The sequence below is a fragment of the Carcharodon carcharias genome, chromosome 26 (assembly GCF_017639515.1).
Source record: "Carcharodon carcharias isolate sCarCar2 chromosome 26, sCarCar2.pri, whole genome shotgun sequence".
Lineage (NCBI taxonomy): Eukaryota > Metazoa > Chordata > Chondrichthyes > Lamniformes > Lamnidae > Carcharodon > Carcharodon carcharias.
This window is the reverse complement of record NC_054492.1, coordinates 39228481-39244765: the sequence shown is the minus strand read 5'-3', so window position 1 is coordinate 39244765 and position 16285 is coordinate 39228481. Positions and strand designations below refer to the sequence as shown.

Here is a 16285-nt window from a genome sequence, read left to right as displayed (position 1 = left end):
CAGGCACCTATCTCTCCTCAGCAGTGCTGCTCAACCAATTACCTCAACAACTCTACACCATACATTCTGAACTGAGGGGGGCTCTTTCTGTCTCAGATGCCACTATCTTTGTTGCAATGATGAAAACAAAATACCGAGAATGCTGGAAATTTGAAATAAAAGCAGAAAATGCTGGAAAAGCTCAGGTCTGGCAGCATCTGAGGAGAGAGAAACAGTTAACGTTTCAAGTCTGACCCTCCTTCAGAGATCTGAACTTATTGCTTCTCTAATAATGGTACATTGGCTGAGTTTTGACAGCAGAATTGAAGTTGTGTATAATGTGACAGTATTAAAATGTGTTACATTTATAATTATTAACACGTATAAAATGATCCATGCGCTCTGAAAGTTCACCATTTGGGCTTTACTTTTCAGAAGTATCTAGTTTAGAGGTAGTAATTTGGTGCAAAATTGATTTCGGTACCATGAACCAATTAGTAATGCGGTGCAAATTCTATTTCCTAATGGGCATTCATTTTGAACATAAAGGTGTGTTGAAGTGTTTAGAATGAACTGCTTGTAACCTGACCAACAGAGCCCAATAATGCAGAATGTTTGCAGAGTTCTTTTTCAAAATGTGTAACTTACTTGAATCCTTTTTAAAAGATGTATCCACACAATATCTATGGAAAAATGTAATATTGTAAACGTTTGAAAATAGACCCCAGAAAACGTTGCTTAATTTTTCTCATCAGGGAAACAGTGGCTTTCATCTGAAAGGTTAATATTTAAAGCATTCTTCAAGAAAGCAGCTGTCAAATATGCTCTTTCCCTTTTTCTTTTCAGTTTGGAATTTATCCATTTCTTCTTCCAAAACTCTTTCAATCTGGGTTTTTTTTTTAGATGTTGTCTTTCTCAAAAAGGACCTTGTGGAGAAACAGAATTTTTATTTCCTTCAATGAATAATGATTCATTTCAAGTGGAACTAATTTAAAGAAAATCAAGCAGGCTTCATTGAGTGAGATTAGTTCCGCTGAACTGGCCAACAGAGGAGAGATGGTCAGTGAGGAAGGTATAGTCAACCATGTCAGACAATAGAGAGGCCAAGGAGGATAATACACCATTATTGTAATTGGTGACTTCGCTTAGGCCTCTTGGGTGCTGTGACAGGAGCAGAAACCTGATTGGATAGATTGAAATTAAGCTGTGAAATTAATGGGTGTGGATTTGGGAGGTGAGAATACCTTTAAGGATTGGGAAGGAAAACTTAAAGCTGCTGTCCAAAGCATTTTTTCAGGCAGAGGGGTTGAAAGTGGTGCTTTTTGAGTTAATGGTAGTTATGAGAGAAAACTATTTACATTGTCAGCTGGCGGAGCCAGGAAGAAAAGGTGGGTGATCAGTTTAATTGGAATAAGGTTGCAGGAGGTAGGTCTTGTGGAGGAGGTGAGCTCTGAGAACATGAGGGGATGAGCTCTGAGAACATGAGGGAATGGGATGAAACTAGAGAGAGATGGGGTTCTGGAAATGTGATGATGCATAGCTAAACCATTTGTGTGCCAAGTACACTCAAGTCTGAATCCCTTGGACTTGAGGGTCAAATAGAAAGATCAAGATGAAAGTGAATTAAGCTTTTATTCAGTCATGGGATGTGGGCATCACTGGCAAGGTAAATATTTATTCCCCATTCCTAATTGTTTTTGAGGAAGTTGTGATGAGCTGCCACCTTGAACTGTAGCAATCTTTGTGACTTAGTTACACCCAGAGTGCTGTTAGGTAGGGTGTTCCAGGGTTTTGACCCAAAGGAAGCCTTGGTGAGTTACTGCGCAGTGCTTCTTATGGATGGTACACACTGCAACCATGTTGTGCTAGTGGTGAATGATTAAAGTGATGGATTGGGTGCCAGTCAAGTAAGCTGCTTTACCCTGGATTGTGTCAAGCTTCTTGAGTGTTGTGGGAGCTACACTCATCCTGGCAAGTAGAGAGTATTCCATCACAGTCCTGACTTGGGCCTTGTCGATAGTAGACAGTCTTTGGGGAGTCAGGAGGTGAGTCATTGCCTAATGCTTTTGTGGCACGAATGTTACTTGTCAGTTCAAACCTGGATATTGTCCAAATCTTGTGGCATTTGGACGTGGACTCCAGCCAGGAGAGAGTTTTCCCCTGATTCCCATTTACTTCCATTTTATTAGGGCTCTTTAATACGACACTCTAACGAAATGCTGCTTTGATGTTGATGGCAGTAATTGGTTTTGCTGGGGACAAGGGTATCCTAGGTGGAGATGAGGGATTGGTTGTGTAGGTCAGCAGCTGCAGAAGAATTGTGAATCGGGGGCCAAAGGCCATACAGCTCGAAGTTTAAGTATGTTTGGAGGTGATTTTTTTCAAAGGACTAGATGGAGAAAGGGTTTGGCTACCAGGATTGGGGTTAGGGTAATGTGTGTGATATGGAATACAAAGAAGTGGTCAGAACAGGCTTTTTCATTGATCAAGAGCATGGGAATAGAAGAGGTAGGGGAGATGGCATGGGTGATGAATTAGCTATGAAATGTGTAGGTGGGTTTGTAATAATAGAGTTTCAGAGGAGAGGGGGGAAGGGAGGTGTAATGGAGATTGAAATCACACACAATATGAAGAGTTGCTCGATGCATGAGTTGAAGGAGAGAAAGAGGGTTGATAAATTGAGGAGAAACCTGGGTGGGGAATGTGATCTTAAGGGAACAGTGAGAGGAATGGAGTAAAGGTCCTCAAAGGAGTTGAATCAGCCAGAGGAGAAGCCAAGGTGGTAGTGAGAGGGAAGGTAATGGAAAGTATAGCCAATTGCAAGGCTTCTGTAGGAGGCAAGACTTTGGCATGCATGTGTTTCAGTCCAGGTAGAAGCGCTGATTTTAACTTGGGGCAAAGGGCAGGATTGGGATGGGACAAAAAGTTTGCACAGCTTTACTGGTGAGAAGGTCCAGGATATCTTCTGATATGTGAGTTGTGTCCCAGATACACTCGAGTCTAGATTCCTTGGACTTGAGGCAGTGAAGGGAATGAGCAGGATGGGACTGAATGAAAGTATTTTTTATTAATGGAATGTGGCTGTTGCTGGCAAGGTCAGCGTTTATTGCCCATCCCTAATTGCGCTTGAGAAGCTGCCTTCTTGAACCTGGGCCCTTTAAACTCCTGGACAAGGGGGAAGAGTGAAACATTGACATGAATTGGGCAAAAGGAAGGGGCAAGAGGGTAGAAAAGAGAAATAGAAGCAAAGAGCTCAGGTATGGAGCAGCACCCAAAAGGTGCATTGATTTCTCATCTGTATGCCAGAAGTATCTATCTTAAAACATGCAAACTTGTCCTTATCATGGAAATTGATGCTGTTCTTTAAACTATCAGTTTTGTGTTCAGTTCTTTGGCCAAACCCCTTAAAGAATTTCAGAGCTAACAATATTTTGTTCACCCGGCAGGGGAAGTGAGGATATTTCGATAGCTGAGGAAAGGAAGAAGTCAGAAGTAAGTTCAACTTTTTTAATAGCCATTGCAGTGCTTATCACACCTGTATAGTAGAATATTACTCTTGAGCATATGCATTGTAAATAGCTCTAGTATAGATAACAGCCAGATTATTGATAAGAAAATCCAAAAAAGGGGTTCTATCAAATATTAACTACAATTAACTGACTTGCAGAGCACTGGAAAATTGCAGAAAATACAATGATTCAATGCAGCCGGCCTGTTGGTTAAATATAGAATGGTCTTTTCATTTTAAGTATCCTACCTAAATAAATGTTTATGGGTGTTGTCAGACTTTGGGGGCAGTGGGGAGAGGTGGAGGGAGGGTGGTGAGGGGGTGTGGTATCAGGCAGTGAATCCACTGATAAATGTGCTTATTCTCCAGAGAGCTCCTTCCTATTCTGACATGATTTTACAATGTAAAAGCTGGCTCAGTCATGCCTGCAATTCAGCCGTGTCAGTTGTATGACATGGTGCTTCTGATTAACAGGACAGCTAGCCTGAAAGGAAGATATGACTTTTTGAATTTGTTCCACCTTCAAAAATAGATGAAGAAACAAAAATGGAAAAAAAAAGCAAAGTACTGCAGATGCTGGAAATCTGAAATAAAAACAGAAAATGCTGGAACAACTCAGCGGGTCTGACAGTATCTGTGGAGAGAGAAACAGTTAACATTTCGAATCCATATGACTCTTCAGAGCTCATGAAGAAGTATCATGCTGACTTGAAACTTTAACTCTGTTTCTGTCTCCACAGATGCTGTCAGTCCTGAGTTTTTCCAGCACTTTGTTTTTGTTATAAATGAGAAAGAAAATAGCTAAAGAGGCGACATTATTTGGGGGGATTTGTGGGAAAGCAAAATTAAACCTACCTAACAGAGAGTTGGGGAAGAGAATGGTAAGCTGAGCAGAAGAATTTTGAAATATTATTTTAATTGTTTATTTTACAGCTAAGGGTTAGTAATAAAGTTAGTAATAAAGCAAGAGCTGGTATTTGAGTACCTTCATTCCTGTGATATTAAGAGTTTTGTTGTCCTATGTTTGAGTCAGTGTTTAATCAACCATGTTAAATAATGAATCCTTGTGATTTCTGTATTCAGATTATACTGTTCATTCTGAAATTGATTAATTTGAATTACCTGATGATTCATATTTTAGGTATTCATGTCCTCCTTTGCTGTATTCTTTGTTTAATTCAAATGATTGAATAATTCAGTTTTTGTCAGATAACAAACGACTTTGAATTATGAGGCGTATTTCTTCTATCAAAATCAAAATGATAAAAGAAAGGTATTACAGTCTTAAGTTCTTAAGTCTCCTTTTCTGTTCTGTCTTTAAGGAGGAACCATCTTCCACCTTAGCTTTTGCAGAAAGTTTGGAAATTGATTTATCTTCTGATGGGTAATTGAGATTTTCTTTTTAATTAGATAGGTTAACAGACTGTATATGGATAACTTACATCTTTGAAAAAGAAAATAGATAACTTGAAAATAAGCTTCTTGATTGTGCTATTGAAAACACTGATTCAGTCTTATTTTCTGTCTTTAACAGAAGCCAGCAGAAGACTGATCAGCCTTTAAAAGCTGAGGTTGAGTGTCCATCTATGGAAGCTGTGCCTTTACCAAATTGCGACAAGTTAAGTGGTCATCAAGACAAAATAAGCTCGATTGAAAACATAGAATGTAATGAAAGCACCGAGAAAACAACAGATGGTCTACTGCCTGAATTGACTACGGACAAGCAAAGCAACACTGGAAAGACGGTACAGGATGATTCCTCAGATGGCGAACCTGCAGCTCTTAACACGGCTCAGACTTTTAATTCAGTTGATAATGATGTAGAAATAATACATGATGAATTTGAGGACAGCGCTGTTTGTGATGAAACAAAAGATTGCGAGACCCTTGAGGATACCATGCAGAAGTGTAAACAGACAGGGGACAAGGGATTGGATGGACAAAACTGTACTCGAGACAAGGGTGATGATGCAAATGTAGAACAGGATAAGGATCACAAAGAAGATGTTTCTTTTGAAAAGTTTTTTAGGAGCAAAGATGAACCAGAAGCTGTTGGTTCTGATGTGAGTGAGCAGGGCAGCATCCAGCTGGAGCCACTCACTCCTTCTGAGGTTTTAGAGCATGAAGCTACTGAGATTCTACAGAAAGGGAGTGTGGTGACCTCCACTAAGAAAAAGGGAGCAACTGTTTCTGAGTATGTAGAGGAAAGTACTAAAGAGACCAGTCCTAGCTCAATACTCTTGAGCTCAGAGCATCTAGAAGAAAATAAGAGCTGAAGTCTTGGGTGGGACATTTGATTATCTGATTGGACTTTATTCATACAGACAGATACACACCAAGCACACAAATACTTGTACTGTTAAAGGCTTTGATATTCTTATCCTGTTCAGACTAGAGTTCACATTCCTGTCTTTGTCATAAAAATAGCATGTGAATAGAAAAGACTTACAATTCTGTAGAATTCTGTATAAAATGAAGCACCTTTGTATAGGTGCAATCTTGCCAGGCTCTTAGCTTACCTAAGTAAACTTTCAGTGAAAGTGGAATCATTATAAAATATGTGAGATTATGTCAATGTGCAGCTGTGCAGAAAAATCTGACCTCAGTCATGTACAAGAAGACATTAATCCTGCTGTTGGTGTAACCCAGTGCATATTATTTTAATAGTCTTTGCAGTAGAGGTAGATCATTTAGGATGGGTTACATGGTAAACCAAAGTGCAGTTCATCTTTTCCTTTTACTGTAGAAAATAGGATATGTTGTGTTAAGTAATGCTTTATTTGTATTGGCATGTATGTTTTGTTCAGCAGTTAATTCTGCTTACAGAGGTAGACATAAAAGGCAAGGACTGCAGAATATGTAACAGTGAATTGTTTAAAAAACAAACTGCAGTACTTTAGTGCCAAGCTAACTGTGTGTATCAGGAAGAATAAAGCTGCTTAAAATTATACTGAATATTTTTTGCTACATATTTGGTAAATAGCTCCAGACATGTACTTTGCTAGTGACTGACAGTGGCTTGCTTTGTTGTACAAACAGTTTGTGCAGAAAACAAAAACCCTATTTAAGTATCAAAACTTTAGACTTGAGTCTTTAGATGTGTCTAATTTTGCTTTGTTATCAAGGTTGTTTTATTTTAGTTATGAGTAACTTTAGTTATGAGGTGCATCATAGTTACCAGAATTTGGAAGTGATGTGGATGCAAGAGCACCCTGATGCTGATGGCTGTTTATTTCTGCTGAGTGCATTTTGCTGGAGACTAGTTGAGTTAAGGAATATAAAATAGCATGTATTAAAATTTGATATATATAGTTTACTGATTTTGTTGTCTCATTTTCATATGGGATAATTATTTTTTCCATTACCCTTTTAAATATTCTTCTCAAATACTGAAAATATTATTTGTCCATCTGTTAAACAGTTTTTAATATCTCATTATATAAAATGGTTTTCTTAAGATTTGCAGATTCTAAGCCAGAAAGCAATATGAATCATTTACTAAAAAAAATCTTACTGTAATTGCATAATAAACACCTTGAGCAGTTGCACTTTCCATTTCTGAGAAATCGTTAATAAAATGTGAACATTTCTTATTTACGTTCTTTGATTAAGATGGGCTCTTTCATATTTTCTAACAATATGCATTTGAGAACCCACCTTAAGTGACTTTTGTGTGGCTGTCATAGTATTCTGGCTGCCTTATGACAATATGAATTTTAGAGTGGTTTTGTATCTGAAATAGTAATTCACAAATGTGATATACTTTGTTTAAATTTTCTGCAAACTTTCTATCATATCTCCCATGCCATTTGCCTCCATGTGTCCTCCTTCCATTAGGAGAACAGTTCTATCTTACAGGCTTTCCATTAACTGCCATCAATGCCTTTCTGTAATTGTGCAGCTAGACATGTCCTTACTGATGATATTGTTTGTTTGTGGTTCTCCCCTTTTCTCTCCCAAAAAACTCCAATAGTTATTGGTATTTACCTTGGATAGTTCAAGTTTAAAGCAGGTTTGGGATTTGAGCCCCTAACTGCTGAAATATATAATTGGTAGATTGCTTCAGAGTCACACAGCTTCTTATAGTTCTTCCTTTTAAATATCAGTTAATATAATTGGAATTTTAAAACTCTTGAGTATATGTTTTAAAAGATTTTGATACCGACAGTATATGGTAAGCTGTAATGCCCAGTTCTACTGATTCATTTAATTGTGCTTTTAGTTTTGCAGTCTATGCTTACAAATATCATCCCAATTCAAAATTAGAGATCGCTCACTGATGGTGTAAAAGCTGACCTAGTTGATGCTAAATATTTATGTTTCAGACTTGTCTACTGGCTTTTCAAACTGGTAAATGTAATTGCAAGCCGTTTGTACCAGGCTCCTTCAAAATGTTCAAGTTTATCTTAGGAAAAAAATCATACAACCTATTGGCTGTGGCATCAGAGGTACTCAGCTGTGTTTTTATTCCATGTGGACACCATTCAAGATTTGTTTGACTGTAATTGCCCTCCAGGTCCTTGTGGTTTAGCAAATGCAGTCTACCTTGTAGGGGAAAATCAGAGTTGAAATACAGCCCAATCTAATATAATTTCCTTTACACAGTTAATTTATAGCAGTGTTGTAAATACTTTTGTTATGTGTTTTAAAATGATTAATTTAGGAATGGTTAGTACTTTACTTTGAGAATAGTCTCCATATTTGTAGTTTGGAGTTACGTTGAACCTTTATTGCTGTTATACCTCCAAAGTGTAAATTTACTTCCACTCCAGGACACTTGCACTTGAGTTCATGATTTCTTCATGAATGTTGGGTATAAAAAGCAACTGTAAACAAAGCATTGTGCAACTGAATAAATGTTATAGATGCTGTGCTTGCAAATGTTGGCAAATGGACAGATTAGGCAACTTTGCATTATTGGACTAAGCTACAGTTGTCAAAACAGTTTGGACCTCTGAAATATATAAGATTAATAATGGTGGTGCAAAGGCTTTCCTTATAACTTCTGATGTGATTTTTTAATGCTGGTTAACTTGGAAGAGGAAATATGTTTTCTTGCTGCCATTGCCACTTTTAGTTATGGAACTGAATTGAGTCCTATTCAGAGTAAAGTTACTGGACACAGGGAGGGGTGGAAATAATGGTTTGTATACTTTTCTTCTTGTAGAAGTTAAATGTAACTTTTAATGCCAGTGCCTGCAAGCTCAAATAAAGAAATTGCATCTAATGGCTTGTAACTGTGTAATTTCTTTGCATATGATTGTATTTCTTTTTATTGATGTGAAATGGCAGGTGGTATTTGCCAGGCAGACCAAATTCCAAAGGGAAACTTAGCCACTTGATCACAATGATTTTGCAATTTGTATTTATTACAAAGTTTGTGCACTGAAGTCAAAAGTAATGAGTCCACTACCACCTTTAGAGATTTTAAAGATTAAATTAAAACATTTATTAAGAAAAGTAAACTTAAACACACAAGACTACAGTTACACAGTTACATTTAGTTTTATAACTAAACTCCCAACTACACACCCCTTTCAGGCAACATTCCAAATAGATTCTTAATCTATAAAACATCCAGCAAGAGCAGCATAAGCACCCACTGTTGTTGTAAGGGAGGAATTTCACAGCTTATTTATCCCTCTCACTCGACAGTGGAACTCCAAAGGCTTTTAACAAAACCTTGGTTACTGGAACAACAAACTTTCCCAGAGTGGCGAGAGGCTTTTGCCCACAGGTCTGGTTCTCACAGTGCACGTTTTGAGATCTCACATAGCCACTACCCACACAGCTTTCCATCTTTCTTTAAATATATTTTCTCTGTTTTGATCTGTGAATCCCATTGTTTTAACCTGTCTTTGGAAGTTACTTTTCCCAGAATATTAAAATTTTTAATGTTGCCATTGGGACCAGCACTTTCAGGAAAAATAAACTTAATAACTTTGCCTTATTTATCTTGCCAGTTGTAAACATCTTATGTCCCTTTTGAAAATCAAACAACCTCTCAACTTACCTAAAAATGCAAATTCTATTCACTTTGTATCTGCTGAAGCTTCATCCTAGCTTACCCATCTCCATTTCAAATGCTTGTTTTGCACTTAACCCCTTTTGATGATTCAAACCTTGCAGTCTGACTGTCTGAAGTTTAATTAAACTAGACACACAAATATACATACACACAACACAACCACACACACCCCCGCAAACAAGTCTGCTTTAAAGTATCCCACAGTAATATTAGGAAAAAAATAATTTTTCCTTTACATTACCTTTTGCCTCAATCTTCTCGACTGTTTTAAAACCAGTAAATTGTCTGTGCCGGAGGCCCTCTGATACTCCAGCCCATTCTTCATGTGTGAACCTGAATTTTGGTGAGGTGCTTGACTGGGGGAGCATTTCAACTAAGCCTAAACCTGCCCTAATGTAACATCTGCACATAATCACTTCCCAACAATGATCACTGGATAATAATCAAAGGCTACCAGACATGCGCACCCCCTCCCCCACCCTCAGCATGTTGGCAAGTAAAAATTCCCACCAGTTTTGCAGCATACATTGTACTTACCCACTGGGCAGTCCAGTGGTACAGCATAATGATCATATTTAAGTATTGGTTTTTGAAGTTGTTGAATTATAATTATTTATGATTAAGCTTGGTGTAAATGTGATAAACTTAAGTATGTAGTTAACTTTGTTCTGTGCTTTCCTGCCATCTTGGTAGATTACCATATTAGTAGATGGCCAAATATGTTTTGCAGCTCAGCTGTTGATATCTTTAATAGGAACTGTCACTTCTATATCAAAAATGAATTCCAGTATTATTTAATTGTATTCTTCTCTTTTTAAGAGTTCCCCAGTGTCAATACCCTCATTTTCAGACCCAAATCATTGCAAGCACTAGCAATATTCAATACTTGTCTATAGGTTTTAATACCTGTATTTCCCTTGTCCTATGAAGAAGCAGTGTAGAAGATTGATACCTCTATACTCAAACTAATGTTCTTGAAATAAACCATTAAGTTTTGTCAGAATTTAGCAGAACTTGTGTTATGCATTCAGAGTCATTTACTTGCTTTGTGCTTGTGAGAAGCTCTGGATGTTGTGCTGGTTTTAAGTGAAAATGAATCTGATGATTTCTTCACTGAGGGTGGAGAATCTTTGGAACTGTTTACCCCAGAGGGCTGTGGAAGCCCAATCATTGAGCATGTTCTAAACAGAAATCGATAGATTTCTGGAGATTAATGACATCAGGGGATATGGGGATAGCATAGGCAAGTGGTGTTGAGGTAGGTGATCAGCCATGGTCTAATTGAATGGCGGTGCAGGCTTGATGGACTGAATGGCCTACTCCTGTTCCTATATTATGGGCTTCATGTCATGATGGATTTTAGCCCTTCTGTAACTAGTCTTAAGTAACTAGAAATACAGTTCAGATTGAGTCCAGCCATATTTGCTTCCAATAGGGAGAAACCTCTCACTTCACCTCAAACTAGTGTCGTGCCATTCAGTGACTCAATAGCCTGAATCCCACATTGATGGTAAATATATTCAATATTTGTGATTGCATTTCAGTACAAAACTGTCCAATTTCACTGAACAGAAAATGAACAGAACTATATCACACACTGCCTCTAATTTGTGCCGAAGGGAACGCCTGGTGTTACTAGTGTCAACCTTGCATATCAACGTTCCTTGAGACAGGACAGTTTATTGTTCCCCCCCCCCCCCCCCCCCGCAAACTAGGTCCAATTTAAAATTTCATTAACTTTTCTTTTTAGCCGTTGAATAGACTTCAGCCTGGATGAGTTAATATTTTGTAATGAACAAAATACTTTATGATAAGAAAACGAGCATTCCAGGTGCTTTACAGAGGTGCAAGGAAAACTAGAAAATGAACTGAACAAGGAGTGATTAGGGAATAAAACCAAAAGCTATGTCAAAGAAAATGCATCTTAAGCAGCATATAAGCTTATTGAATCAATTTGAGAGAAAGCAATGGTAGAGAGATGGGACTACAAAAAGAGTTTGGAGGAGGTTGCAGAAATATGAAAAGGCAAAGCTCTGGTGGGATTTAAGCAGGAATTACAAACAAATTTTAAATTGATCTGGTGGGGGATAGGAGATAATGTATCAAAACATGGGTGAAAGAGCCAGCTGGTTGTGATTCAAGTTAAGGTTTGAGCAGCAGAGCTTTTTAGATATTAAGTTGAAGTTTAGAAAGGATGCGAGACTTGACAAAAGGGTCATTGGAACCATTGAGCAGAATCTTGTCCACTTAGTCCCTGCTGGATGACAATACCATTTCGGACAGGACCCCAATATTCTAATGAGTGGAGGCTCTCTGAGTAACAGCATTAGCGCCCTGTCTCTGGGCTCCCTGACCAATTAGAGAGGGTGGATGGGATGATGTAGCCATTCTGTCAAAGGATTTCGCATTAAGACGACTATTATGGTTTACAAGGGCTGACCAGCACTTGGATTTTTGAAACTACCACAACCACAGGAATGACAGAGATTTGGGAAGGCTGCCCCCAAGGTGTCTCAACTGGAGGTCCTGCTGCAGTGAGGTAAGCTCTCCCAAAATTGGCAGAAGAGAATAACCTGTGCATCCTAGTAGGCAGGAATGGAAGTGGGTGAGGAAATCAGCAGGATTGTACTCCATCCAACCTGGAGTCAGTGCAACAAGAGGATCCAGGATCTCGGGAAGACGTGACAGATGAGTGCAACACTGTTTTTCAGGTACCAAGCCCCACATTCTGACTTGCCAACATTCTTCTGCACAGCACTCTTAACACACCTTGCAGTTCCACTCATTCTTCTAGGCACCTCACACTTCTCATCCAAACAGCCAGGCCTCAACTTCAGCCTATTTCCCTCCTGCACCCATGCTCCACAGTGATTCACCACACAAATTGTGTTTTTTTTCTCCCCCTCTTCTCCAGACAAGCCATTATGAGCACTTACTTAATCCCCTCTGCTTTCCCTCCTTGCAGGGGAAGAGAGCACACAACTTGGCGAGAGGCAAGATCCAGGGTCTTGTGGTTTTCCAGTGACAGGCATCTTGTTGACCACTGGCAATATATGCCTTCCTGCTCCACTGGGTAACTCTTGCACAAATGGCGGAGAAGCAGAGATGGGTGCTCTGGATCTCCTAAATTTTAGTGGTAAAGGTTTCAGTTTACACTTGAGCTTTCTTCTAAACATGACTATCGTTTTAAATTTGTATTAAAAGGCTCTGCTACTCAAAGTTGATATTCCAGACCTGGCCAATTCATCTGTCTGTGTTTTTGGTTCTCTTAACTTCACTGTTTGTATCTTTCTATTGCTTAAATCTACTTAATAAAATCAAACTAAGTGTATTTTTTTTTATTCGTTCACTGGATGTGGGCTTTGCCGGTTGGGCCAGCATTTATTGCCCATCTCTAGTTGCCCTTGAGAATAAGGTGGTGGCGGGGGTGGGGGGGATTTGGAGAAGACTGATGAAGAATGTTATAATTCCTTCCATAACCTTCCCCTGGTACTTAGGTTATACTTGGAGGATATATTATGGGATTTAGCACCACTTAAAAATAAATCACCAACTGGTTTGTTTATCCAGAAACTAAGCCCTGTTGCGTATGTATGCAGTTAAATAGTTTTACAAATTTAATTGTTTTTAAATGCACACTAATATATAATTTGCAGGGTTTTGATAACAAACTGTTGGTCTTCACCATCATTACCCTTCTGAATGTGGTTGGAATTAGCTCAGGTGCAGATTGACGCAGAAATCCAGGGGTTGCAATATATCATTTGCTGCTCCTCCACAGTGGATCATCCCTCCCTGCACCCCGCCCCAAGAAGAGCCAGCAATCAATGAATTCTAATGATTTGGCGAGAAACCCCATTAAAAGGTATGCCATGTTCAATGAGGTATAATTGGGTTTTTTACAATTCAAATTAGCAACTCCAGCTGAATCACCAAACTGTCCCTCTAAATTATTTTACATGTGTGGAATGCTGTTAAATACCTCCATTATGATTTATTATTAGAAATTTTAAACTAGATTTTTAAAATAATTTTAAAAAACTTAAAAGTTCATGATATTTCAGCTTCTATCTTAATCCATGTCCCAATGTTTTATACACTCAATTTTTAAAACACAATTTGGTTACTCATATAGATCATTTTCTGATTGGCTGTCTGTGAGAGTTCTTTAATATGATTGGCTGCTTGGACAAATTTATGATGTCAATGCAGCTCAATGGTGGGAATCCCTATTAAACTGCACTACGATCAATTGCACATCGAGAGAGGTAATGTTCTCACCACAAAGGTCAATGAGGTTTTCTTCAAGTTGAATGGCAAGCACCCTTGTTTTATTACTGACCGCAATGGACCATTGACTAATGGATAGAAGGCACAGTGATAAGCAAATTGCTCACCATTATGTTTGAGAGTGCATTGATAGTTGTGGTCGGGAAGATTGTGACAATTTGATATCAACGATCTGTTGATCTGCTTTTGGCAGTGTTGCATGATGGCTAGATGTTAGCGAAGACACTGAGAAACCCCATTTTCCATGGGATGAATGCACCTTTATTAGGGATGATGAGTCACTGAATATCAAGCCATTGTACTGATCAACAGATTTGCTTGAATTGTTGGAACTACCATTCCTCACCACCAGCACAGAAGGATTACATTTTTACTCTTTACCAAATTATTATCTATAGTTACATAGCTGGCTTTCTGCTTATTTCATTCTGTCTAACTTATTCCACACACATTGCTGATACATCACCGATTTGATTAGCCAGGTGGAATGGAAATCTATCACCACGTTGGAGTCTCCAAGCTGCTGATCAAGCTACAGAAGTAGAGACTCTGTTTGCCTGACATAGATCAAATGTTATATTTAATGTTTCAAATTGTTGTTTGATATTGCTTAAAAAAATACATTTTCTGTCGAAGCTTTTTGTCTTGCATTTGTCAGGCCAATTCACAAGAAAATACCAATGTCAGGAAAACAACATTTATAGTATGAGATGAGAGTGGATGGCAAATGGAATCTGGCAGAGGCGTTGCCATGGAAAATGCACCAGTTGATGGTGACTGACAGTTAACTGCCAAGTGTTGTTTGAAATTTAAACCAGGTAGCTTGACTCTGGTCAAGACATTGCCCTGGGGGATGAACCAGCGAATGGTTGTCACTTATTTTGTTTCGCTGAATGTTCTTTCTGTCTGCAAAGAACAGGGCCCTGTATATTAATAAATGTGACTTCCAATGCACATAAATGAGCAACACAGCAAGCCTGTCTGATGATCTTAAAATGGTTGTCAGCATAATTCTTAGCACACCGAGGATTATTTGGCAAATTTAGTCCAATCGCTGAATGTTTGGACACTTTCTTGAGTTTTTGCAAGCAGGGGCTAGTTGGGTATAGTCTGTACCTTGCCCATTGCAAACAGCTGAAGGGACATGCTGTTTGAAACAATCCAACAGTCTTTGGGGCATACGGCCTACGTACTTTGCATCTGACTGGCAATGAAATTCATACACCACATTACTCATTTGTCTAATAGTTATAACACCCTTTTTGGGTTGGCTTTCCTACCTGGTGTGCTCTAAGTGCTTCTCCTCTGGAAAATAGGCAAACAGCTGCTCTACAGACAGTCAATCCTCATTGATGTCCTTTTCCTGCTCAGTTGTGTTGCCATATTCTTTTCACACATGTTTCATGCTATGATTACATTGTTCTATGAATTAGTTGTAAGCTTCTGCTTTTATCCCTGATCTGATTAATCATTTATACCTGTGTTGTTCCAAAGGTCTTGGATTGAAAATAAATAAATAATGATATTTTGTTTACACACCACCTCAAGCTGATTATTCATGCTGTGCCTGGATTGAGCCAAAAACATTTTACACTCCAAAAAGTAATTTTTCCAAAATGTTGCCAGTGTACAAAAGACACAAATGATGAAACAACATTTGGTGGGCTGAGTAATGAAAAGTAAATAAATGCAGTTTTTCTATAATTGAATTGGGATTGTGTGTGTAATTGTTGTTAAGGTCTAGCGGATGGTAAATCCTGAGTTGTTCAAATCCTAGAGGGAAACTTGAAATAAATGCCACAACTATTTTACAATTTGTATTGATTTCGAGTTGCACGCCTTGAATTTGGTAGTATTAAGACCAAGTCTTATAGGTTTCTTAGAAAACTAAATTAAACCTTTATTAATAAAAAAACTGATTTTAAGCACAAACATAGGTTTACAAATTACTACTATGATAAGTCCTAGCTCCCCAGTTAATCTAACTCCCAGTTACACCTCCGTTAAGGCAACAATGAAAACAAAATAGATTTTAACAGACCCAGCTAAGGCAACAGACACTACCCTGGACAGAGATGTTCAAAGTGCGTTTTCTTAACTTCAGTCCTTGCAGACAGCAATTTGGGCATCTCGGCTGGAGGATTTTCACACTTGTTCGATCTTAGAATGCCTTCCCTTGCACACAGCCCTCTCTCCTTCATACATATTTCCTCTTTGAATACAAATTCCTATTGTTCCACTATGTCTTTGTACTTATCCTCTCTAATAATAAAATCTATCATAGTATCAATATTACCAGTAATCTTTGGGGAAAATAAACACTGTTTCTTAACTTCTGGTTAGGTGAAACATTTCACCCCTTGTTTTGAATTCAAGCCAGTCTAGTTTATTTAAAAATGCAAAAGTTCCCTTTACACCTCACGTTCTAAAACTTCAATCATGTTTACCTATTTAACACTTCAAACCAAGCTTCACTTCTG

At 38.3% G+C, this 16285-nt stretch overlaps 1 protein-coding gene across 6 annotated transcripts in view; it reads left to right on the top strand.

Moving 5' to 3' along the window:
* LOC121270033 (zinc finger protein 280D-like) overlaps positions 1–8714 on the top strand; it is a 105320-nt gene extending 96606 nt beyond the window's left edge. For 4 of the 6 annotated variants that reach the window (XM_041175338.1, XM_041175339.1, XM_041175341.1 and 1 more), the window contains 3 exons: positions 3426–3471; positions 4810–4871; positions 5022–8714. In XM_041175338.1, coding sequence (XP_041031272.1) covers positions 3426–3471; positions 4810–4871; positions 5022–5763 — 850 coding nt within the window. In that variant the 3' untranslated portion in view covers positions 5764–8714. Of the gene's footprint in view, positions 1–3425; positions 3472–4686; positions 4761–4809; positions 4872–5021 lie in introns of all 6 variants that reach the window. The other 2 variants (XM_041175343.1, XM_041175342.1) reach the window with 2 other exon arrangements.
* The last annotated feature ends 7571 nt before the right edge of the window (positions 8715–16285 follow it).